Source organism: Abrus precatorius, unplaced genomic scaffold (genome assembly GCF_003935025.1).
Source record: "Abrus precatorius isolate BTA unplaced genomic scaffold, Abrus_2018 Scaffold8, whole genome shotgun sequence".
In the NCBI taxonomy this organism is placed as follows: Eukaryota; Viridiplantae; Streptophyta; class Magnoliopsida; order Fabales; family Fabaceae; genus Abrus; species Abrus precatorius.
Window position 1 is genome coordinate 13,742,196 of NW_020874428.1, and position 27,598 is coordinate 13,769,793.

The following is a 27,598-nucleotide window of genomic DNA, read 5'->3' on the forward strand; positions in this document are numbered from 1 at the left end:
CCTTGATCTTGGGTGCCTCTGGAGTGTTTACTCTTGTAAAGTTGGCAGTAAACACATGCAGACTCGTTCATATTTTTGCACTTAGATGCCTCTGGAGTGTTCACTCTTAAAAAGCAGAGTGAACACGCACAACTCATATGCACCAAAACCTTTTGTGTGTGTTCACTGTTAATTTTTTAGAGTAATTACTCTGGCCCCATATATATATTTATAGTGCTCACTCTCACACACACTTTCACCCCAATTCTGAACATTTCTCATTGCCATTCTCAAATTCATCCCCTTCCCTCATTCGTATTTGGTTTCTTGCCCCAAAGGTTCAGTTTGCTCACATCTTTTTCGCAACTTGCACATCCAATTCAGGTAATTCTTAACTTTTAATTCCTGGAATTAGGGTTCTTGCTGTGAAATTAGGGATTTCAATTTCGCAATTTCCTGGACTGCAATTGGGTGTTTTAATTTGTAATTCCATAAGTGTCTCTGCATCTGAGACTTAATGGACCAGTTAATTGCGTTTAATTGCTGCACTTTAGACATTTTAAACCCTAAGGTAGTTGCCCTGTGCGCCCAGAGTACTCACTTTGGATGTTCTGCATTTGAAACTTTTAGACTAAAATTGTTAAATTGCAGCAGTTATTACTTGGATGTTTAGGTGATTGAAAGATGAAGGGGGCACTTCATTTGATTGTTTTGCTGAATTGAGAAGTGCTACCTTAGGAGTAACCACTCCCATTTGCAAGAGTTTTCACTCTGAGTGTTCTGTTGTGCTGATGTTTACATAGTTCAACTAGGATGTGTAATTTTTAATTTTTGATGCATTTCCTGAATTCACTACTAATTAAACAGTTCCCTTGTGTTATCCTAGTTGTTTTGGCAGCAATTAAGCCTTATAATGGTCATTGCCATGAACACAAGTAACCATTTTGTCTGCACCTCCCCCACCACAATGTGATATTTTGGGATTCTTTGCTATCTTGAATGTGATAGATTGTTATCATTGCTGCACTTTTATGATACACATTCAATCACCCTTGAGCACCTCTTTCATGTTGCTGGAAATCTGCATGATCATACACCGCATACACCTTATTTTTAATGCTCTGCACATTGAGAATGGTTGCTCTCATGTCCACAAATATGCCCTGTCCACATATACCATTTCTGAAGCTAAAGTAGTTATTAGATACTGCATTCTACCTGCTTGAACTCATTGTTTTTGTTACCTGCTGCACCAACTCAACCTCTAATAAGCACATTTTTCTGCATTTTCATTCACTCTTGTCATTTTCCATATTATCACACTCTATTGGATTGCTGTTGAGTAACACTTACCAGAGTTAAATCTCAAAGTAGCTACTGTCTATCATTTCTCATATTGGGCATTTAGGTGCATAATCCTCATTTTGCAATTGCATAACACTATCTGTTCACTCTCATGCTCAAATGCATTCACTGACTGTGTGTCCAATTTCTGAAGCATGAATACTCACTTTGAACTTTCATCCACATGCTTAGCCTAGTTATTTTTGCAATCTGCTGCATAATACTTGTCAGGACTAGGTTCTAGAGTGATTACTGTGTGCCATGATCATCATTTCGCCATGTTCTTTACTGCATATGTATAGCATATCTGCCACCACACATGCAGCAGTTGTTCTACACACTATTTCTTATCAAGTTTGCCCTTTTAAACTGATATGTTTTAACCTTTCTGCATAAATTGTTGTTGCCTTGTGTCCAAAGTAGTTACTGTCATTCTGCATAGTGAACACTTTGGTAGCACAACACCTCACAGTGCACACTCTGACATTACTTAAACTGTGAATTTGGTAAAGTCAAATTTAATGCTTATACCTGCCTCTTTATATAACCAACTCACTATTTCTCATTATTTTCCAACAGCAACATGGCCAATACACCCAGGAAGACCACCCCTAGAACCAAGAGAGCCATAACTGCTGGAGCTTCATCATCCAGATCCCCTCCTGCACATGACCCGAGGTTCCGATCATTAGCTCATGAAGAATATTTCAGAACCAACATCCTGCGAAGGCAGATAGTGCAGGATCGTAATTTTGAGATCCAGGAGGGCACATACACTCAATTTTAGGAGGAAATTCAGAGAAGGAGCCGGGATCTGTTTACCACTTGTGCTGGTAATAGGTGGAAGGAGATCATCCGAGAATTTTATGCTAATGCAATGAGGGTGAAAGGAGACCAGCTGGCCCTCAGACACACCATGGTGTGAGGTGTGGAAATTGATTTTTCCCCATCCAACATTCAGAGGGTTCTGAACATACCTCCAGTGGAGAGGAGAGCTGGACAGCTTGATTTTACCACATTCAACTATCTAGAAGAGAAGGACTACAAACCCATACTCCAGGCCATCTTTAAACCAGGAGAAAATTGGGAGTTTGACATGCATCTCATGCCAAAGAATCTGACCACCAAACACCTCCTTCCACCAGCCAACGTGTGGAGCATCTTCCTATTGAGCTCCTTCATGCCAGTATGCCATTCCTCCACATTGGCTGTCAAAAGAGCTGAGCTTATATATGCCATCCTCACTGGTATGTCAATCCATATAGGAGACATTATCAGTAACTTCATCATGAGCATCTTAAGCACCAAGAGGGACTCCCTTGCTTTTCCTTCCATCATCACCATGCTCTGCCAGGATGCTGGAGTAGACATGGGTGAATATCAGCAGAGAGTCAAAGCTGCCCCTTTCATCACTACTGCCATGGTGAAAGATCTTTTCAATGCTAAAAAGAAGTCTGCTGACCCAGGTCTCTCCCTACCTGCTGAATATAGGAAGAGAAGCCAGTTGAATCTTAGACAACAGGTCAAACAAATAGCACTGAGGCAGGATGCAATCCATGCTGGCCAGAAATCCATGTTGACCCTCCTGGAAACTATGTCCCTCAACATAGGAAAGAAGCTGGGTATGACATCAGAACAGATTTATGACACCCTTACCTTCACTGCCCCTTTCCTTAGAGCAGCAGTTAACCAGGATTTACCTCCATTCACCACCACCCATGCACCTACAGCTGAGAAGGATAACAGCTCCAGTTCTTCAGAAGAGGAAGAGGAGGAAGAGGATGATGATGATGATGAGAATGATGACAATCTTTCATCCTCAGCTCAAATGAAGATCTTATTTAGCTTTGCTTTTCTTTCTATCATTTACATTTCTGCAATTTTTAGTTCATTTCCCTATATTTAGTAAATACTACTTTCCCTATAATTATCATCTTTAGTACTATTTTCCCTTTTATTTTCCTGCATCACCCCTTGAACACTCTTTGACGCTTTTATATATACTACTTGCAGTTTAATTTCCATTCTTATACTCTGTGCTGAATCCACTATGCGTCTTTGTGCAGAGAATGCCCTCAGTAACATCAAGAGGAGCATGAAATTGATCTCTGAGTGTGACTCTGAAAGGGGGGTGATCTCTTTGCCTCTGTTTCACATTGTTTAGTCTGTTTTTCCTGCATAGTTCATAGATAAAATACAAAAACAACTTCTTTGTTTCTTTATTTTTGATGGAATTTAGTTTTCTAATTCTGATTTTATATTATAATCGCACTTTCCATTCTACTCAATCATTATTTATTTTGTAAATAATTATCGTTCCTACCATACTGAACATAGTTCCGGTAAGGTGAACTGTATTCACATTTTGCTAAGTAATTATCATCTTTTACCATGGTAGAGAATTGGGCCTTAAAATTCTTTTCTGTATGCACATTACATGTACTTTTGCATTCATCTTCTACAACTTGCCCTGTTTCTTAATTGAATATGCATTGTACAATTTTTCATCTAGATGACTGAGGCCTTCTTTGCACATACCCACCCTAGAACACCCTTCCACCAAATTTCCCTTGTTCTACACTTCCTTCTTTTGCTAAACTAAGCCGCAAACATAGTTTCCTTCCCTTCAGAGAGGTGTTTCTTTTGAGTTGTGTCAAGAATGATTGCAAAAAACTAAGTTTGGGTGCTAATTGTGACTGTAGTTGCTTGAGGACAAGCAAAAGTTTAAGTTTGGGGTGGTGAGCATTATACATGTCCATATTACATGTCAAAAAAAAATGCTTGAATTTGACGAAAAGAATGATTGCTAAAGTCCAATGAATCAAAAAAAAAAAGTATATGAAAAATAAAATGAATGAATGGAAGTAAAAAGAAAAGAAAAAAAAAAAGAAAAATACAACAAGTCTTTTTGATAGAAAAAGAAGTTCCACATAAGGCAAAATAATGAAAAACATGATGAAAGAATGCTTGAACTTCATAAATTGCATCATTTAGTGTATTCCATTCTAGTTGTTGTGCTCATTCACTCAAAAGAATTTTCCTTTCTTAAAATCCCACTTGAGCTTTTGCCATTCCTTGATCAAAAATTGAACCTAATCTAACCACATATGTGATCAATAAAGCCCTTATGATAGGTGGTTCATTGTATCTAGGCAAAAGAGATTGAGAATATGGGCAAGCATATGGTAGGGTGAGGCAAAATACATGAATTGAGAGAAGCACTGAGCCTACAACATTAATGAGTGAGAGTGAAACACTATACTGTGAGCTGGATGATTTCTTTGCATTGTGTGGACTGCATGAAACCTTGCTGGATTTTTGTTTCGGTTTAGTGGAACTTTGCATGAAAATAGATGATATGAGTGTGATTGTTTTGTTGATGAATCCATGATCTTGGAAACATTGGAAGTGCTAATTGGAGTCTAAGATTGGAATGGAAATCTTTGAGAAATTTTTTTGGATAAATCCAACCCTTTACCTTCAATTTTCTTGAGTTTTACTTTGCTTGAGGACAAGCAAAAGTTTAAGTTTGGGGTTGTGATGAATCCACACTTTATAGATATTTTGTTTGGTTTTTATAAAATTTTAATAGAAAAAATAGACTTAGAGATTGTAAATAACATTAAAATCTCATTTAGGTAAAGAAACAATAGCTTTCTTAATTTTTGTCTTATTTCCATTAATTTTTGTGAATATATTTTGCAATTTTGATCATTTGAATAATTGTGCAAGAAATTCTAGACAAATTTCATGAATTTTTGGCTCTTTGAAAAAATATGAACTGAGAGTAACCACTCTCAGATACCAGATGTCACGACCCCTTTTATAAGGAACCGAGAACATTGTTTCTACATCACAAACTTATTTGAAATAAAGTATAGAAAATATAATTATGAAATTCTCTTCTCATTCAAAATAAAACAGAGTTTCTTACAACAAATATCCAACAGAACAACATAATATTACATTTGGTTCATAATATTCAAAAATACCCAAAATTATACTACGTAGCTCCCTCTACATGAGGTCTTAAAATATAAGGAAAAAGGACTTAGATGCAAAGCACCCTTGGGCATGTCTCCTTACAGAATAATCTTTGGCAAGGCTTGCCATTTACCAGTGGAGATAGAGCACAAGGCATACTGGGCAGTGAAGGCTTGTAATATGCACTATGACTCAGCTGGAGAGCAAAGAAAGCTCCAATTACAAGAGTTGGAAGAGTTACGTTTAGAGGCATATGAAAATTCCAGAATTTATAAGGAGAGAACCAAGAGATACCATGACAAATTGATAGCCAGGAAAGAATTTTATGTTGGTCAAAAGGTGCTCTTGTTCAACTCCCGCCTTAAATTCATGCCTGGAAAGCTTCGCTCAAGGTGGATTGGTCCATTTATAGTCACACAAGTGTTCCCTAATGGTGCAGTGGAAATCAAGAGTGAATCCACTACCAAATGTTTCACAGTGAATGGACATCGCCTGAAGCATTTTTTAGAGAACTCAGTTCCTGTGGAGGAGATTGAAGAGGTGGATGTGTACTCCCCCATCATTCCCTCCAAACAAGACCCTTGCCATGAGTAAATCACTTCACACGTCAAGCTAATGACGTTAAAGAAGCGCTCTGTGAGAGGCAACTCACAAGTGGATAAGCAATTTTGTCTTTTCATTATTTCTTCTTTGCATTCTTTCAATTACATTTTAGTCTTCATTTGAGGTGTAATGAGCTAAGAAATTTCTGATATGCTTCAATTTTGTGTAAATAATTCTTTGTGGATGCACAATTTTGTAGGAATTCTAGCAGCAGCACCACTTTGGGCACTCATTCTTGCTAGATGCAATTCATCCTTCATGAAAGTGGCCACTCTTGTAGGCTATAGTGGCTACTTTGGCTCAAGGTAAGCAACTTCTTCTCTGTAGTTCCCACTTTTAAGAGTGGGAGTGACCACTTTGGCGCCCAGGAGCTCAATCATGATGCGCGTGGTTACTTTGGGCTTTCAAAGTAACCACGCGCAATTCTCTTTGCAAAGATGCTTCTCTGGAGTTCCCACTTTGGAGAACCAAAGTAGCCACGCGCAAATCTCCACAAAAGATGCCTCTCTGGAGTTCCCACTTTGGAGCTTCAAAGTAGCCACGCGCAAATGGCATGCCTCACACCCTCACTGTAGTTGTCACTTTCTTGGATGAAAGTGGCTACGCGCAATTTGGAACCAAATTTTAGCTTTTTAGGTGCCCCACGTTACTTGTTTAGAGTAGGCACGTACACCATTTGCACTATTCCCCTTTGGCCCAACCCATAGTAGGCACTAATTCCCTTCAAAGTGAACACGCTCACTATTTCACACACACTCCTCCCATTCACGATGCATTCACACTGCTCACCACCCAACACGCACCATTTTCACTCACACCCACTCACTCCTAAACCCAAAACGCACCTTCCCTCACCACACCCAAGGCTTCAAACAAGGTAATTCTCTCAATTTCTCTCCATTTATGGTTAGGGTTCATAGATTCCCCAATTTGGGGCTTTTCAATTTTACTTGTTTTTTCTTGAAATTGAGGTGTAATTCTTGTATAATTGAGCATTCTTACTTGAATTAGAGAGGGAGAGGTCACTAAACTACACCCAAAAGGGGCGTATTAATCTCATTCAAGTGAGCGTTCCCATTTTTGGCCCCAATAGTGGCCACGCCCACTTCCTCTTTGCCATGACTCTCAATTGTTGTTTTTGTTATGCTCCCCTCCCTCATTTTTATGCTCTAAACATGCCAATAATGCTTTTAAACTTCTTGTTCATGTGTGTTAATGCCTAAATTTGGTTCGTGCCTATTTCCATTTAGTTTTGACCCCTCCATTTTGTTGTTTTGCTTTTCAATCCCATGCCATTTTACTTTTGCTGCACTTGATTCTCATGCATATTACAAAATTAACCATAATTGTTGCTCTTTCTGGATGTTGAACATGCTTTTCGTGACTTTAATTTCACTAATTGCTGCATTATGATCCTTGAGTTTCAAAGCTTTAATAGTCATATTCTACTATCCATTGGATTGCTATACATAGTGTACGTATGTCACACCATTCTTTGTGCTTAATTGCTCTTGTCTATACCATTTGAGCTCTATGTTTGTAGGCTATGATTGAAATTCATTGCCCTCTGGGTCATATGTAGCACTACACACCCTATTGCACACAAATCACTTAAGATGATATCAAATTATTTTGCAACCCCTGCACTATTCATTCACATATTCTCTCTTCTCTGCAGATAATGTCGAGCAATCCTAGAAGGAACACACCTAGAACCAAGAGGAGTAGGACAGCTGAAGCCTCTTCATCACAACCCCCTCCTACTCATGACCCAAGGTTTAGGTCCCCAGAGCATGAACAATATTTCAAAGAGAACATCCTGAGGCGCCAGATCGTCCAGGACAGGAATTTTGAAATCCAGCAGGGGACATTTCCACAGTTTCAGGAGGAGATAGACAGACGTGGCTGGGGACTTTTCACTTCTTGTGCAGGCAATGGGTGGAAGGACATCACCCAGGAGTTCTATGCTAATGCCCTGCACCTGGAAGATGACATTTATCCCCCCAAGCACACCATGGTCAGGGGTAAGCAAGTTAGTTTCACTCCAGCCACCATCCAGAGGGTTTTAAACATCCCTCCTCTGCAGAAGCAACCTGACCAATTGGATTTCACTGCATTCTCCAAACAAAAGGAAAAGGATTACCAGCCTATACTTCAAGCAATCTGTATTGAAGGAGAAAATTGGGAATTTGATTGTAAAATGCAGCCCAAGAATCTGACCACTAAACACCTTCTCCCTCCTGCCAAGGTGTGGAGTATCTTTGTTGTCAGCTCATTCATGCCAGTCATCCACACCTCCACCATTGCAGTAAAGAGGGCAGAACTCCTCTATGCTATTCTCACTGGCATGCCCATCCATGTTGGGGAGGTCATCAGCAGAGCCATGCTGGAAGTCCTTAAAAGGAGCAGAGATTCTTTAGCTTTTCCCTCTCTAATCACTATGTTGTGCCAGGATGCAGGTGTTGATTTTGGAGACTACCAGCAGCGAATTAGAGCACTTCCTCCCATTTCCACTGCCTTGGTAAAGGACCTATTTAAGCCAAAGAAGTCTTCAGACCCCGGTCTCACCTTGCCACCCGAATACAAGAAGGAAACCCCTGCAACAATCAAGGAGCAGCTGCAGCAAATAGCACAGAGGCAGTCTGCCATCCACTTTGGTCAAACCAGCATGCTCCTCCTCATGGAGACCATGATGCTGAACATTGGCAAGAAGATGGGGATGACTTCAAACCAGATATATCAGGCCCACCGTTTCCCTGCCCCTTTCCTCCGAGCTGCTGTTCAGAATGACTTGCCCCCATTCAATCCCAATGCTCCCAGAGATGTCCACAACTCCAGTTCCTCAGAGGAAGCAGAAGAAGTAGAAGAAGATGAAGGCGCCACCTCATCCACCTCTGATGAAGATGCCATTTAGTCCACTTTTCGTGTTTTCTTTTATTTCTATGCTTGTACTTATTTTCTTTTATTTTCCCAAGTAATTAGGAACCACTTGTCCTTTTATTGTCTTTCTGTTCCTGCTTTTATGTTATTTTCCTTCAAACAGTTATGTTACCTCCCTTTTCGTTCTTTTTCTGAACTCTTGTTATCATTGTGCAGAGATGCCCTCAGTTCCATCAAGAGGAGCATCATTTTACCCTGAACTTTGAATACATCATCTATAAAAGGGGGGTGAACTCTTTGTCTCTATTTTGCATTTATTTGTAGCTTACTTTTTCTGCATCGTACTAGATAAAATACAAAAATATTTTCCTTATTTCATTTCTTCTAGTTTCCTTTTAATTTACTCCCCTGTTTTATAATTTTGCTTTTATGCTTTGATTGCATTTCCCATCCATCCCATACTCATTCTCATTTTTGTACATATTTTCGTTCCTAACATTTTGAACATATTTTCTTGCCGGGTGAATTGTGCTCTCATTTTGCAAGTCATTATCACTTTTACCATGGTAGTGAATTGGGCCTCTTACTTCTTTTTCTGTATGCATATTACATGTATTGTTGCATTCATCCTCTAGAACTTGCCTTGTTTCTTAATTCAATATGCATTGTGCAATTTTCCATCTAGATGATTGAGGCCTTCTTTGCACATACCCTTCCCCCCACCCTTGCACTTCACTTCCCTGTTCCCCACTTCTTGCTTTTTCCAAACTCAGTCAACAAATTTACTTCCCTTTCCTTAATAGAGGTATTTCTTTTGAGTTGCCTCAAGATTAAGTGCAAGAAACTAAGTTTGGGGTGTTGATTATGCTTGCAGTTGCTTGAGGACAAGCAATGTCTTAAGTTTGGGGTGGTGGACAGCATACATGTTCATAATATGAATGAATGAATGAAAAAAAAAAAAATATCACAAAAATATGAATGAATGAAAAAGGAGAAAAGAAAGAAAGAAAAATATAGCAAGGCATTTGAGTTGAAAAAGGATCTCCACATAAGGCAAATAAAAAAAAAATAAAAAATTAATGTGGTGAAAGAATGCTTTAACCTCTTAAGCTACATCATTTAAGGCATTCCACTCTAGTTGTTGCACTAAATCACTCAAAAGAACTCCCTCCTCTTGAGTACCCACTTGATCTTGTCACCCTCCTTGGTTAAAAATTTGAGCCTATCCTAACCCCATTTGTGACCAACAAAGCCCTCATGATAGGTGGTTCGTTGTATCTAGGCAAAGGAGATCGAGAATATGGGCAAGCCTATGGTAGGGTGAGGCTAAATGCATGGATTGAGGGAAAACACTTAGCCTGAAATGTTGTTGAGTGATGAGTGAAACACCACCTTGTGAGATGGATAGTTTCTTTGCATTATGAGAGTCACATGAAACCTTGCTTGATTCTTTTGTTTCAATTTAGTGGGACTTTGCATGGAATATTTGACATGAATATGATTCCTCTGTTGAATGAGTCTATGGTTGTGAAGATGTTGGAATTGCTAATTAAAGTATGAAGTTGAAATGAAAATTTCTAAAATTTTCTTTGGACAAATTCAACCCTCTTCATTTGAATTGTTTGAATTTTGATTTGCTTGAGGACAAGCAAAAGTTTAAGTTTGGGGTTGTGATGAATCCAATTTTTATAATATTTTTACTTGCCATTTTTATGCTTCTTGATAGAAAAAATGGACTTAGATAGTGAAAATAATATAGAAATCACATTTTGAATAAATATCATAGGTTTATTAATTTTTGGTTAATTTGCATTTAATTACATAGATATAGATTGCAATTTTAATTATCTTGATGATTTTGCAGAATGCCCAAGTCAAATTTGAGAAATCTTGGTCCTTAGATGAAAGTTGCCCCCAAAGTAGCTACTTTGAGGAGTAAAAGTGGCAACTACAGCAAGCATAGGCATTAAAGGTTCCAAAGTAGCCACTTTCAAGCCCAAAAGTGGCAACTCCAGAAGCTCCAGGAACGCCAATCTTGAAGCATGATGCGCGTGGTTACTATGGGCTCTCATAGTAGCTACGCGCATCCAAAGTAGTTACTTTGAAGACCAAAAGTGGCAACTTCAGAAGCTCCTGGACGCTGATTTTGAAGCCCTCCTGCGCGTGGTTACTATGGGCTCTCATAGTAGCTACGCCCATCCAAAGTAGCTACTTTCAGCACAAATAGTAGCAACTCCAGAGAAGCGGCATTCCTTGCATTCTGCGCGTGGACACTTTCAAGGCCCAAAGTGGACACTTTCAAAGGCAAAAGTGGACACTTTGGTGACATGTCATCCACTATAAATAGATTTTAGGAATTAGGGTACGGGACTTTTGACACTTTACACATTTTTCCTTTGCCAAATTGGGATATTTTCTTACGACATTGGAGTCTTGGGTGACAGCCAAGGGTCCTCTATAGGTTTTAATTTCCAATTTCTCCTTTGATTTTTGTTAAGTTTACATTAATGATGTTTACGTTCTTGCATTTCTTTCTCTCATTTGTGAAGCCCATCCATATGGAGGGCTAAACTTTCTTGTAATTCCTAGTCAATGCACATGAATCTTGAATTCTTGGGATTAATTGCAATACAAATCTTTCTTTCCTTGAATTTATTAACCCCAATCTCTGAATGAAATGGAATTTGCATGAAGGGAACATTGCTTAATGAACCCTAATTTACCTAACAAAATTCTAATTCAAAATTGCTTAATTTTGATTAATCCTTGAGGTTGCTTAATCTTAGGGATAGAGATTGGAGCCCATTAAGATGCTTAATTTTAATTGGGATGTTAAAGTTAGTCTTCGCTTGTTAGATTAACTTAATTTAAGGGAAAGAAAGGGGATTATTGAATCATTTGAAAGAATAATGATAGAACTCATTGCTTGACTAGGGATTACTCATTTTAATTGATTGAATTTCATTAAATTTACACTTTGCTCTTGATTAAAATCTGGAAATTGACAAACCTCCCCCCAATTTACTTGCTTTAAGATACATGTTTACACTTGTTCGATGTATGTTCCCAACCAAAAATTCCTTGGAGACGACCTAGGATAACACCCTAGTACTGCATTCATTTCTTTGCATATTTGATGAGGATTAACGACAATCTTTTGCATGACGAGTAGTAAATATCGTTTCATCAATCCCTATCAGAGATAATACTAGAAGGTACTCCGTGTAACCTGACAATCTCTCTAATGTACAATTTTGCTAATTTCTCCAAGCTAAAGGTCATGTTAATTGGCAAGAAATGCGCACTCTTGGTTAGCCTATCAACTATGACCCACACGACATCATGATTTTTAACTGTTCTAGGTAGATGGGACACAAAGTCCATAGTCACATGGTCCCACTTCCACTCTGGAATTTCCATTGTCTGCAACTCTCCTGGAGGGCTTTGGTGCTCTGCCTTTGCCTTCTGGCAAGTCAAACAAGCTTTAACAAATTCAGCTATCTCTCGATTCATGCCTGGCCACCAAAACATCTGCTTTAGATCTTGATACATCTTGGTAACACTAGGATGAATGTTGAGACTACCCTTATGTCCTTCTTCTAGAATTGCTCTCTTTAATGCAGTATCTCTAGGGACACAAACTCGACCTTGGCATTTGAGGATACCATCAGCACCTTTACTAAAACCCTTTGCTTTATCTGTCCCTAAGAGAAATACAATCCGACATAACATCGGATCCCACAGTTATTTATCTTTAATTTCCTGTAAGAAATTATTAGTCACCACAATTCGGCTACAACTAATCTTTTCAGGTGATAAGTCTATGTGTATGTTCAGATCTTGGAATTGTTCTACCAAAAGAGTTTCACTAATTCTTAAGGAGAATGCCTGAACCACATTCCTACTTAATGCATCGGCCACCACGTTAGCTTTTCCTGGATGGTATTGAAGCTGAAAATCATAATCCTTAAGGAATTCCACCCAACGTCTCTACCTTATATTTAACTCTCGTTGATCAAATAAATACTTCAGACTCTTGTGATCACTATATACATCAAACTGAGCTCCATAAAGATAGTGCCGCCACACCTTCAGAGCAAAGACTATAGCAGCTAACTCAAGGTCGTGAATCGGGTAATTTCGCTCATGAGTTTGCAATTGGCGAGATGCATAAGCTACTACTCTCTTATCCTGCATTAACACACATCCCAATCCTTGATGGGAAGCATCACAGTACACCTCAAACGATCGACTAGTATTAGGGAGAATCAACACCGGCGAGGAAGTTAATCTCTGCTTCAACTCATTAAAGCTTTGTTCACATTCTTTAGTCCATACAAAGGGTTGATCACGGCGAGTTAACCGTGTTAATGGTGCAGCTATCTTCGCAAATCCCTCTATAAATCTCCGGTAGTAGCCTGCTAGGCCCACAAAACTACGAATCTCTGTGGCTGTCTTAGGCCTTTCCCACTGCAACACCGCTTCAACTTTGGAAGGATCAACTGCAATTCCTTTAGCTGAAATAACATGACCGAGGAACTTTACTTCCTCTAGCCAAAACTCACACTTAGATAATTTAGCATACAACTGTTTTTCCCTTAAAATACTAAGTACAGTCCTCAAATGCTCTGCATGTTCCTCTGACGAACTAGAATAAATCAAAATATCATCAATAAAGACTACCACAAATCGATCCAGGAAAGGTCTAAAGATTCGATTCATGTAGTCCATAAACACAGCTGGAGCATTTGTGACTCCAAAAGGCATCACTATATACTCATAGTGGCCATATCTAGTGCGGAAAGCAGTCTTAGAAATATCTTCATCCTTCACTCGGATCTGATGGTACCCAGACTTCAAATCAATCTTAGAGAATACCTTAGCACCTCTCAGCTGATCCATCAAATCATCGATTCGTGGCAACGGGTACTTATTCTTAATTGTCAACTTATTTAACTTGTGATAATCAACACATAATCTAGAACTGCCGTCCTTCTTTTTCACTAAGAGAACTGGTGCTCCCCAAGGTGATACACTCGGCCTAATCATCTGTTTCCGCATTAGATCCTCGATCTGCTCCTTAAGTTCCATTAACTCTTTCGGCGCCATTCTGTAAGGTGCTACAGAAACTGGCTCAGCTCCTGGAATCAAATCTATAGAAAACTCCACCTCTCTACGTGGAGGTATTCCAGGAATATCCTCTGGAAAAATCTCAGGGAACTCTCGTACTACTGGTATTGACTGAAGGCTTTGCTCCACTTCTGCATTCATAACTCCCAACAAAACAAAACAAGATACTCCCTCACCTAAGGATGTTTCTACTTGTCTAGTAGAAATTAATTCCACACAGCCTTGTTGCTCAGGAAATATTAAACACCTCCGGCCACAATCAATTAGCACACGATTGGCAGTTAGCCAATCCATACCCAGGATTACATCTAACCCTGACATTGGGATACAAATAAGGTTTATTTTGTACTTTCGTCCCTCAATTACTATGGGGCACCTAACACAAACCGTTGAAGTCTTAATCGAACTTAAAGTAGGTGTCGATACTACCAATTCACATCCTAGATCACTCAATGGTAACCCTAAGTTTCTCACACAAATGTCCGCAATAAAAGAGTGCGTGGCTCCAGAATCAAACAATACAGAAAGAGAAGTACCTGCCACTACCGTTGTCCCCTGAACGAGATCTGTCGCCTGGGCTGCCTCTGATGCAGAAGTAGTGAATACACGTCCCTCTGCTCTCGATCTAATTCTCGTCGGAGTTCTAGTCGCTTTAGGTCTCACAGCATGTAAGGCGCTAGCAGAAGATGAAACTGCCCCACTAGGCGTAGGACAGTCCCTAGCAAGATGCCCTGGCTGCTGGCATAAGAAGCAAACTCTGACATCAGTCTGTGGGCACTGGCTCAGGTAGTGTGGCCCACCACATCTGAAACATTTGACAATCTGCGGCACTGAGGCTCTAGGGGTGGAAGAAGTTGCTCCCCTAGGCTGAAATCCAGAAGTAGCAGTCCCTATTGGCACCGGGGCTGATGCCTGCTGATCCTCTCGACTGAGATGGTCGAGATTGCTGTTGGCGTAGCGACCGATTGTAGGGGCCCTTCTTAGCACCCTTACTTCCATTACCATAGCTACTAGCAGCTCTACTAGATGGAGCCTTCCCAACTCCACCAACATCCTCTGCATTAAGACTTTCTATAATGGTGGCTTGATCCACCAAGTCAGCAAATTCCGTGATCCTAAGTGGGATTAAAATCCTCTTTATGTCAGTTCTCAATCCGTCTGAAAACCTCTGACATCTCCACTCCTCCGAGGTCGGGTGAGAATAAAATCTGTAAAGACGCTCAAACTGTATTGCATACTCATAGACTGATGAGTTTCCTTGCATCAAGTTTAGAAATTCCCGCTCTTTGGCAGCACGAACATGAGAAGGGAAAAACTTTCCCAGAAAACTACTTCTAAATACAGCCCAAGTGATGACTTCACCTCGGGCCTCCAGCATAGCACGAGCTCCGTGCCACCACATCTCTGCATCCCCTGTCAGCATATAAGTAGCATATAACACCTTCCTCTCCTCGGCGCAACCCATAGTTAGGAAGATCTTCTCAATCTCCCTGATCCAGAGTTCAACAGCATCTGGTCCATCCACCCCCGTGAATTGAGGAGGATCATTCTTCCTGAACTCTGACAAACCATGGTATTCAGGAGGAGGTGCAGTTGAGGCAGTAGCTGCTGCTGCCTGTGCTGCAGCAGCGGCTTGGTTTGCAGCTTGCTGCTGCTGAATCATATCTAGACTCTGCCTAACAGTGGCTGCCATGGCCTCCATGGCGTGAGCCATTTGGTTCATATCAGCAGGAAGAGGAGGGTTTGTAGCAGATCTTCTTGGTCTAGCCATCCTAATATATAGACTAGCTTAGATTACTAGCGTTTAACACATTCAGCAATACCACCACATAGCTATATTCACAGATTCAGCTTATAGTGATATATTCATATTTAGTATATCACAACAATTTAATCAGTTTAGCACTGAGGATAACATTATATCAGCATTCACACAGCATAGCAAACACACTTATCTCAACAATCATTTATAGCTTAGCTTAACAACTTTTTATTCATGCAGCATGAATCGCCTATAGCTCACCCCAGTATCATATACCAAGATTTCCTACATCTGTCGTGTCTGAGAACTGAGGTGATCAAGCTCGTTCTCTCACAACCTGATGATTAGAAATTATGATATATGATTCACAGCTAAAATTGACATGTCTAATATGCACAACTGACGTCTAACAACCTCACCCCGTAGGTTTACCTAAACCATGCTCTGATACCACTAAAATGTCACGACCCCTTTTATAAGGAACCGAGAACATTGTTTCTACATCACAAACTTATTTGAAATAAAGTATAGAAAATATAATTATGAAATTCTCTTCTCATTCAAAATAAAACAGAGTTTCTTACAGCAAATATCCAACAGAACACCATAATATTACATTTGGTTCATAATATTCAAAAATACCCAAAATTATACTACGTAGCTCCCTCTATATGAGGTCTTAAAATATAAGGAAAAAGGACTTAGATGCAATATTACTCGACTTCAGCTTCTATCATTTCTCCACTGGCCCCGCAGCCTGTGAAGTAGATGCAACACCTGCTACATCTGCTCACGTACCACCGTACGATCATTGCAGTACACACGCACACAACGACGTAGAAAGAAATGCAAGAGTGAGCTTACAAAAATAAAATAAAATCATATATATAGAGTAAAATATTTCTCACAGCAATAGCCCCATGCATTTCCAGCCCATCTAATGCACAGCATGAAAACGGTTTCCAACTGGTTTCACAGCCTAAGTAATCCAGAAAGAACCGAGCCGGTCCGGGAGCGACCCATTCCGGTATCAGGATCTAGACAGCACAGCACAGCATGAACTTACCGTTACACGTCTACCCACCTAAACATGTAACTCGGCTCTATAATGATGCAAAACATATATCTCAGCATGATGCACACTGCCAAAATTATTTTAACAGCTCAGCTAAGGCAAGTTTAAGATAGATCAGCCAAAATCTCAGCATTTTAAATCAATTAACAGCAGTTACAGCTTAGAAAATAGCTTTTATTCAATAGATCTAACAAAATCATATCAAAATATCTTGAAATAGCATATTAAACCTTTCAAAACGTAGTTCACAGGTTATAGTAAACTCCCCTTACCTCAGAACGACGATTCACACTAGATCTACCGAATATTACTTGTTTTATAGCAAGATTCACCGAAGATTTGGCTTTAGAACGGAGTTTCTCCTAAGAATACCATGAACTTCTATGAGAAAGAGAAGAAGAAGAGAAACAAACGGTAAATCTAGCTTCAAACTTAAAGAAACTTACTTCAAATCCTTCAGAATAGACGTAGGATCTCAGATCTGGCGAGAAATCTAAGTTTAGGAAGGTTTAGTATGAGAGAAATGGTAGTTTTTTGGCCTTAGAACCTTTGAGAACCTTGGATAGGGGTGAAGAAATGAAAATTTCGTGTGAAGCCCCCTTTTTATAGAAAATTTTTGAAATTTACTGTTCACCGCAGGAATTACTGTTCACCGCCTTACTGTTCACGCTGGAAACACTGTTCAGGGCACTATTCATGCCAGAAAATACTGTGCACGCATACTGTACATGCACTGTATGCGTATGTGACGTCAGCCATGACGTCATGATGATGTCACTGATGAAGTCAGCAGTCACTGTACATACACGGTTTTCACTGTTCATACGCGGTTTGCACTGTTCATAGGCGGTTTTACTGTTCATATGACACTGTTCATACGGTACTGTTCACTTTTTTTTTTTTTTTAAATAAATAATTTCAAACTCCATCTAAATCTATTCCAATACCAAATAATCCTTCAATTAACATTGAACAAGTATAAAATATTATAGATTACTCAATAATAAATCTCTAGCCTGACACCAGAGTAATCACTGCAGGGAGCTGGTTTCAAGGGATAGGCCAGAGTAACCACTTTCAGATATCAGAGTGATCACTCCAGATGCCCCAGACCCCAAGTCCCTGCGCGTAAACACTCTTATAAATGAGAGTAATCACTCCAAAGACACCCAGAAGGAAGTGCCCTGCGCGTGTTTACTCTCAGAAATGAGAGTAATCACTCCAGAGATGTCCAGACTCAAAATGCCTGCGCGTGTTTACTCTCAGAAGTGAGAGTAATCATTTTAGAAAGGGAAAAAGCTAAAGTTGCTGCGCGTAAACACTCTTGTTTATAGAGTGATCACTATGGGGCCATGTCAGACTTAGTATATATAGACTCTTAGAAATTAGCGTACGGATCTTTCATAATTTTAGATTCTTTGCCATTTTTGGGAGCATTTTGCAGAGCTTGGGATCCTTGGGTGACAGCCAAGGGCAATCTTAGGGCTTGATTTACAATTTTCTTCTCAATTTCCTTTAATTTCTGCATTGATGTCATTGAATTCCTTTATCTTTCATCTTAATTTTGTAAGACCCATCTTCATGGAGGGCTAAACTTTCTTGTAATCCTTAGTGAGTTCATGTATTCTTGAATTCCTAGGTATGAATGTCAATATAATTTCCTTTCCTCATGAATTTACATTTCCCAAACTCTTTGAATTGAATTAATGTTTAATGAGGGAGACATTACTTAATTAACCCTAATTCATTTTAATGAAATTCGTAACTTAGTTTGCTTAATCCTAAGTTAATTTCTAAGGTAGCGTTATCATGGGGATGAGAGTTTGGAGCCCATATAAATTGCTTAATTCGTATGGGAATTTAAGGTTAATTCATGCTTTTTGAGTTACCCTAATTCAGAGGAAGAGGAAAAGTATTGAATCTTGAGAGGGATAAGGATAGAATTGCATATTTCATTGATTGGATTAATTAATTTCATCACTTGCCTTTACATTAAAATTGGAATCACATAAAAGCCCCCCTTGTTTTAATTGCTTTCATAGTAAATGTTCGCAACATGTTCAATGTATGTTACAAACTAAAGTCCTTGGAGACAACCTAGGTTTGCACCCTAGATTACATAAATTTTTCTGCAAATTTTGATGAAGGTTAACGACAAATCTTTTTGCAAATGAGAAAATATTTCGTTCATCAGACCACGCCCAGACTGCCTTCTTCTTTTAAGCTCTGGAACGATCACTTTCACTAACAATAGTGATCACGCCCAGCTTGCATTCCAGAATTCTTGTGTTTTGAGTCCATAATTGCTACTCTTCTTCTTCCTTTCCATTGATCTTCCATTTCCATTAACCTTGCTTAGATTATTCCTACAAAACAAGATTAAATTCTTAATTTCTAAGCAAAAATCTCACCAATGATAAAATAACTACAAATTGACATAAAACTTTCAATCATTCTATTTTTCTGAGTTTTTCTGCTTTTCTCATATATTTTCCTTATCAAATGAGTTAGAACTATGCTAAAATATTAGTAAAAATATGGATTCATCACTATCGCAAACTTGAATTTTTGCTTGTTCTCAAGCAAATCAAACTAAACCAAAGGAAATTCCTCCATTCTTTAAAAATCAATTTGCAAACTGCTTATCTCAGAAATTTCAAATTCTAATTCTGTGTTTTCTGCAAAATTTTCAATCAAATTGTTCATCCAAATACTCAGCATAATAGTTACACTGCATAATCATCATTGAGTAAGAATTACTATCTAAGTTCATATATTTCATTAAAATTCATGTGAGTACAATGAATAAACATGATCACAGGTCACTTAGAAGTGTTTCCCTCATCACTCAACAATGTTTAGGTAGTGTTTTCTCTCTAAATCATCAATTTAACTACACTCTACCATATGCTTGCCCATATTCTCAATTTTCTCTGCTTAATACAGTCAATGACATATCCAAAGGACTTTTTGTAGGTTATAACAGGGCTAAGGTCAAGGTAGGTATTAAACAAAATGGAAAACAATCCATGCATTTTCAAAAGATCAGAGACATTTTGAGTGAATGACTTTTAAAACTAGCATGGGTCTGCATCATTTCTCACTAACTCCCTCAATAATGCAGCATATAATTTCACTCGTGCAGCAACATTCTAAATTTTTCTTCTTTCTACCTTGAAGCTTTCATACACTATTTTTCTTTTCATTCCTTTTTCTGCAGCACTTTTTCTACAACATTTTTTTTTGCAACATTTTGTTGCAATTCTTTCTTTTGAACTCACATGTTTGCTCTTTTCACAACTTTGTTGCATATTTTTCAGTTTTCTACAACTTTTTGCAATTTCTTCTGTCTTTTTGAACGCAAAACCTAGATAGCTTGCTATTCCCCACCTCAAACTTAGAACATTGCTCGTCCTCAAGCAATTAAATTGTGGATGCCACCCCAAACTTAGTTTTAAAACTCATTCTTGATTAAACTCACTATGCCTCTTTTCATTTGAATGGTAAAATTGGTTTTTCAGCAAAACTTATAATGAGGTAATTTCAAGAAAAAGGATATCAAGCTCAAAGGAGTGAGCTAAGACATTCAATTGCAAAGAAAGGCATTTAGGCTGACTAGGCATAATCAAACATGGCCTCTATCATATATGTGAAAATTGTAAATTGCATATTAAATCAAGAAACAAGGCAAGTTCTAGATGGTGCAGCAAAATATGATTAATCACACATGAAAGAGAAGTATGCAGCTTAAGTCTCACTAGGTATTTGTAAGTGAACATATAAATCAATGAACTCACAATTCACTTTTCATAATTATATGCACCTAGTGGCAAGACTACCTTATTTTGAAAATACAAGTGTGATCTCATTTTGAGAATGGAAAAAATAACTTAAAAAGAAAATTCAAACAGAATTCACAGAATTATCAATTAAACTTCATTTGATTCACACAAAGCAGTTCAATAGCTATATTAATTTTTGTGTTTTTCAGAAACATTTCAGTGTATTGTGAAGCTAACACATGAATAAGAGGTAGAAAATGAAACTCCCTTTCATGGTAGCTTGTGCAGTGTCAGCATCCATTGTGTGTGAGTGTTGTGTGATTGTGATATTTTCTACATAAAACACGAAAATTTTATCAATTAGCGAGTAAAAAGGCAATTAATTGGAAGGCTAACAAATATTGAAAACAGAGATGTGAAAATTAAAACAAAATGTACCAAATTGTAATTACAACCCCAAAAGATTTGAAACTTAATTACAAAAATTTACAAAATTCTGAATGACATAAAACAAATTCCTAAACTATTCATTTGCTGCATCCTCAGCATCTGAGGATTCTTCTTCCTCTTCTTCCTTATCTTCCTCCTCCACTACTTCTTCAGCTGGCTGTGGAAAATGGGTTCTGTAGATTGGCAGATCTTTAAACACAGAAGAGCAAAGGCATTGGGCATTTTCTACCAAATCAGGAGTGTGGTACATTTCCTCTTTGGTCATTCCCATTTTCTGACCAATATTCAACATGATACACTCCAACAACATGACACCAGCTTTGACACTGCTGTGGAGTTCAATTTGCCTCTCAGCCAGCTGGTTCTGCCTTTCAGCCATAAGCTTCAAGGAGTCCTTCATTATCATAGGCTTTTCCTTTCTATATTGAGAAGGAATGGGAGGTGCTGATGTGCAGGATGTGGTGGCATATATCTCTTTCACCATAGAGACAGAGATGGGGGGCACAGACCTAATCTTTTCTTGATATTCTCCAAATTTCACCCCTGCATCTTCACAGAGCAGTGTGATTACTGAAGGAAAGGCCAGTGAATCTCTCTTTGTCTTTAGGATGTTCAGAATGCACTCACTGATAATTTCCCCCACATCTATGTACATGTTTGTGACTATTGTGAAAAGCAATTCAGCCCTTTTCATTGCCAATGTTGAGTTGTGCTTTACTGGCATGAAGGAGTTTAAGATGAACATGCTCCACACCTTGGCGAAGGGCAGCAATTTCTTAGTGATTATGCATTTTGGCTTCTTGGCCTGGTTCAACTTTCAAGTTGTGCCTAGCCTTCCAATTTTTTCCAAGATTTGTACATAATCAATGTCAGGACTTTTTCTGAATGAGTTGAACTCCAGCTGTGCAGGTTGCTTTGTAGAGTTGATGTTCAACACCCTATTTATGTTAGAAGGGGTGAAGTCTACTCTCATTCCCTTTACCATTGTATGAAATTTAGGGAATTGATCTCCCTTGAACTTTATAGTGTTGGCATAGAATTCTTGAGTAATCTCCCTCCAGCCCATGCCAGCTAAAGAACAGAAGTCATCCCACTCTCTCTTTTGGATCTCTTCCTTATATTTAGGATAGTGTTCTCCAGCTATTTCAAAAGCTCTGTCTAGGACAATCTTTCTCCTCAGAATATTTTTCGTGAAGAAGTTCTCATAGGCAATACTTCTGAACCTTGGATCATATACTTCAATTGGTGAGGAAGCTAAGGCACCATCTGTTCTGGCCTTCTTTGATTTGGGAGTGCTCTTGGAAGATCCAGCTTGGATGTTTCTGGAAGATCTCCTTGGTGTGTTGCTGGAAGGTCCAGCTTGAGTTTTCTTGGAAGATCCAACTGGTGTATTCATTGAAGTTCTTGCCATTTTTAGTTTCTGCAAAAGATAAAATAAAATAATAATAATATGTTCAAGTTAACTTCTTGCAAAACCAATTGTCTAAGTATAGAGTTCTGCATTGAAGAATCAAACAATTTACAGAAACTCCATTCTTCTAACAACATAACATGCATTCTGATATCATGATGAGTCAACATACTTATACAAAAACACAACTGCACATTATTAAGAATTAACAACCAGAACATGTTAACTCCTAATATATAAGTTCAGCGTGCACACTCTCAGAGCATGTCAGGTTAACGCAGAGGGCTCATCATAAGTCTTAATCAATTTCCAACAAAATTTGAAATTTTAGCATAAATTTTATTTTAGCATAACAGGCTATGTCAAATTACAGATATACAAGCACGGATGCATAGTCTTTAACTACCGCATTCAGATGAATTTTAATTTGATATCCCTAGTTTGTAAGTTCATAGTGCACACTTTCACAAAAAAAATATGGTCACGTAGAGAGCTAATTTCAAATTTTAACTAATTCTCAACACAGTTTTACATCCCAAATCCTTTCTAGCATGATGCTATTTTAACAAATTAATGCAGTTAAGTCAACTCAGATTCTGTATAGACTGGGTTCATATAGTGTGCAATGTAGGTGTAAATTTCTCAGAAATTAGAGATGACAGGGGAAATCTATTCAGCATATTATCCTCTCTAGTGCTGAACCACATAAATTCAGAATATTGTCCCATTCCCCCAAATTTGATTATATCCTTAACTAGCAATTTCAACGGGCGTTTTCTACTAGAGAATTGTAGAGCAACGCAAAGGGCTCAAGAAATTTCATCAATTAATTTCCAAACATTCTCATTTAACAATTTTTATTTTGAACTTTTCCACTGAAGTCATTTAAGGTCAATGCAATTTTTGCAGCAAATTTGTTCAGATGAATGGCGTAATGCAGAGTCAAATCTCCCTAAAACTATCATTAATAACAGAAAAACCTATTCAGCGTAATGCCCCATCAATTATAATCAAAATATTTCCCCATTACCCCAAATTGATTTTCCAAAACATCAAACATAGCAAACAGTTCAGAAGATGAATTCAGTCAATCAATTTCAATATTTTTCAATCGGAAACAAACTCATACAATGCTCCATTATGCTAAAATGACATTTTTCCTAAACATTAAACATAGAAAATCCTAATTAAAGATTTAGAGAAATGAGGGGAAGCGTTCCTGGTAGGAGGATGTAGAAACATAGGAAGATTGAAATCGTAAAGAACGCTCAGAGAGAAGGGAAATTTTTAGGTGCAAAGGTGTATGCATGTTCACTTTAGTTTATATTTATAGTCACGCGTGGGCACATCACAACTTTAAACAAGAAAAGTGAACATTGCATCATTAAATGTTTCCAGCGTTGTCACTTTTTTTAATTAGAGTGAGCATTCCAGCGAGTTAATTTTTTTCAGTGTAATAAGTGCGTTATCACTATTGCTGAGAAAAGTGACAACGCGCAAGCAATGTTACAACTTTTTTCACAAAAAGGAGTAACGCACATAAGAAAATTCATACTTACCTGTGTGTAGCCTCTTTTGCCAGGGAAAGTGAGCGTTCCAGAGAGTATGTTTTCCCATCTGCCTCTGCGTGATCACTCTCATCAGTGAGAGTGAGTGTTCCAGAGGAGCGTGTTTACCTTGATGCCTCTGCGTGATCACTTTTATCAGTAAAAGTGATTGTTCCAGAGGGGAACATTGATGAATCCATATTTTGACTGATATTTTAGCATAATTCTAACACAAATGATAAGAAAAATATATAAAGAAAGCAGAAAAACTTAGAAAAAGAGAAGGAATTGAATTTTGTTTACATATGTAGTTATTTTAGCAATTGTGAAATTTTTGCTTAGGAATTAAGTTTTTAATCTTGTTTTTGTAGGAATAAATTGAGCAAGGATCATATTCATGGAAGTTTGATGACAAGGAAGAGGAAAGAAGCAAGTCTGGACTCCAAAAACTCAAGAATAAAAAATTGCAGACTGGGCGTGATCACTATTGTCAGTGAAAGTGGTCACTTCAGAGCTCAAAGAAGAAGTGAAGTCTGGGCGTTACCACTTTTATCATTAAAAGTGATAGTTCCAGAGAGGCAAAATATCAGGAAAGCTCTGCGTAACCACTATTGTCATCAAAAGTGATTGTTCCAGAGAGTCTTCAACTTGGCGAGCTGCGCGTAGTCACTTTTATCAGCAAAAGTGACAACGCGCAACTACCTTGGCTCTGCGTTGTCACTTTTATCATCAATAGTGATAGTTCCAGAGAGCTCTCAATATCAGGAAAATGCGCGTGGCGACTATTTCTGGGAAAAGTGTTAACGCGCAACCAAAAACTCTCTGCGTAACTACTATTTCTCATAAAAGTGATGACGTGAAAATCTGGGAAATTTTATAAACACCAGAAACGATCCGGAAAAAAGGGATTCTGTTCATTTTCAGTTTTTTTTAGTTAGTTTCTGGTTAGAGGAAGTGAGAGAGAGGAGTGGGGATTCAGATCTTGGAGCTTCACGAAAAGGAATTGGAGTGGAGCAAGCTTCCATGGTGTTTCTGAGTTTCTTCTTCTCTTCTTCTCTTTCTTTTTCTTCTTCTGCTGCCATGGCTGTGTAATTCGTTCATAGTTAGGAATTGTAGATCTGAAACGAATATGTTGAATTGATTTGGATCTGAATTTCAAGCTTTGGAATAGATTGAGTGATTGATTCTGAACTTCACGTGGAAATTGAATGGAAATTTGATTAACTAAATTCAGAGGAACCTTTGTCAATGGAAAATTGAATTTGTTCTTCAGATCTGAACCAATCACCGAGATTTTAGTTTTCTTAGGGATAAGGAACTTTGATCTTGCAATCTTTTGGTTTCTTACACTTAAAGCAACATTGAATTGAATCAGATCTAAGGAATTAGAATGGTTTAATTGAATGTTAGGTTTACTGAGTTAAGGAATTAACCTTTGAATAGTATAATGTGAAACTGATTGTCATTCTTTCCAATTGCTTGTTAATTCAGAACTTTATTGATTAAACATTGGAGTTTTGGTGAAGCATTTCCCTAGCTATGGTTTCTCCCTCTGTTATCACATAACTGTGTGTTCATTATTCTGTTTTCTGCAAGTTCATTTTACTTCTAATTGTTCTAGTTTGCTGTTATTACATGTTACCACTCTCCTTATAATTTCGAAAAGCTTGAATGGTTATAATTCTATGAAGTGATACTTGAATCTAAATTCCCTGTGGAGACGATATTTGGATCTTAAATTTACTCATCACTTGCTGCAATCCTAGTGCACTTGCTAGTGTTAGATTGCGAACAACAAGTTTTTGGCGCCGTTGCTGGGGAATTTTGCATTTCAATATCATTAGTAGTAGAAAAGTAACTAGATTGAGCATTTATTCTGTTGCTTTGCTTTCAAATTGTTTTCTGCATAATTTTACTACACCTTGTGTAATATTCTGCATAATATTTCTGTCTGCTGCATAGAATTTTTACATCTTTGTTATCTGCATAATTTCAATTTTCATTGTTCTTCATAGTTGTAATTGCCATTCTGCATATTTGTACATGATTTTACAATTCTGCAACTGCTAGATTTAAGTTTCTATATACTTTTACTGATAGATTTTGCATGAATTCTGTTGTACATTTCTGAGTATCAATTGTAGTCTAATTTTGCTTCAAACTGATTTGTATATGCGTGGTAAAAACAAGAATAAATCAATTCTGGTCTTTGATCCTGACATAGACATAACTTTGAGAAGATTGAGAAAAGAGTCTAGAGCAGAAAAAGCCATATGGAGTGATAGTGAGTTAGAAGCTGTCCATTCTCCAGAATCTCAGAGTAATTCTAGAGTGAAAAGAACATCTACACCCTTGAGACAACCAAATCCAGCAATAGAAATGGCAGAACAGAACAGATTTAGAACATTAGGGGACTATGTTATTCCTAACATGCAAGGTTTTAACTCTTCTATAATTAGGCCAACTATTCAAGCCAACCATTTTGAGATTAAACCTGCCCTACTACATTTAGTCCAACAGGATCAGTTTGCTGGAGGAAATTCTGATGATCCTAACCTGCATATTTCAAATTTTCTGCAGCTATGTGACACCATAAGAATGAATGGAGTTAATGAAGAAGCTATCAGATTAAGACTATTTCCTTTTTCCTTGAGAGATAGAGCAAAATGTTGGTTACAAGCTCAACCACAAGGAAGCATCACAACCTGGACAGAACTTGTGAATAAGTTTTTAACTAAGTACTTCCCTCCATCCAAAGCTGCTAAGTTGAGAGGAGAAATTACATCCTTTGTGCAGCAAGAAGGAGAATCATTGTATGAAGCATGAGAAAGATACAAAGAACTGCTTAGAAGGTGTCCACATCATTGTATTCCAGATTGGATGCAATTGGAGACTTTTTATAATGGGATGAATGCAGTAACAAGAACAATGGTTGATGCTGCTGCTGGAGGTTCATTAAAGACAAAGTCCTTGGAAGAAGCTCAAAGGATTATTGACATGATGGCATCTTCAATGTATCAGAATTCAAACTCAAGGAATCAAGGAAGAAACTCTGGTCATGAAGCTAAAGTTCTGGAAACTTTTCTTGCACAAAATCAGCTACAAAATCAATTGTTTTCAGAACAATTAGCTGCCTTAACACAACAAATCAACAATCTGCAAACAGGGAGTATGCCTACCAGTCAGCTAAGTTATGATTTTTGTGGAGGAAACCATGCAAATGGTGCATGTGAGGCATCCACAAGTGAACCACAAGAGCAAGTGAATTATATGAATAATTTTCAGAGACAACAGCCATCATATCCCCTTGGATTTCAATTTTTGAATAATAGAACTCAGCAGTATTCTAATTGGAATAATCAATATTCTGCTGCAAAGAATTCTAACTCAACTTTTCCTTTTTCTAATGCAGGTCCAGCAACACAACAACCTTATTTTCAGAGGAATTCATCCACTCAAGCTCAAGGAAATAAAAAATTTTCCAGACCTATGAATGAGAGGTTGACTGAGATGGAAGAGACTATGCTGCAATTCATGAAGGTGACTCAAACAAGCTTCAAAAACCAAGAAGCCTCCATGAAGAAACTAGAGACACAGATCGGACAATTAGCTGAACAACTATCCAGCAGGGATGAAGGAAGATTTCCAAGC

At 38.1% G+C, this 27,598-nt stretch overlaps 1 protein-coding gene and 1 non-coding gene across 2 annotated transcripts; both read right to left on the reverse strand.

Moving 5' to 3' along the window:
* Positions 1-14,782: 14,782 nt before the first annotated feature.
* LOC113874272 lies at positions 14,783-15,691 on the reverse strand. Its single transcript, XM_027512508.1, has one exon. The coding sequence runs from the start codon at positions 15,689-15,691 to the stop codon at positions 14,783-14,785; it is 909 nt and encodes a 302-aa protein (XP_027368309.1).
* An 11,019-nt stretch (positions 15,692-26,710) lies between these two features.
* Positions 26,711-26,817, reverse strand: LOC113848610. The gene has a single exon (XR_003501874.1). It is a non-coding gene; the product is annotated as a small nucleolar RNA R71 (small nucleolar RNA).
* Between the last annotated feature and the right edge of the window lie 781 nt (positions 26,818-27,598).

Coding starts and splice junctions, on each gene's coding strand:
- LOC113874272 (XM_027512508.1), bottom strand. CDS start 15,691: ATGGCTAGACCAAGAAGATCTGCTACAAACCCTCCTCTTCCTGCTGAT.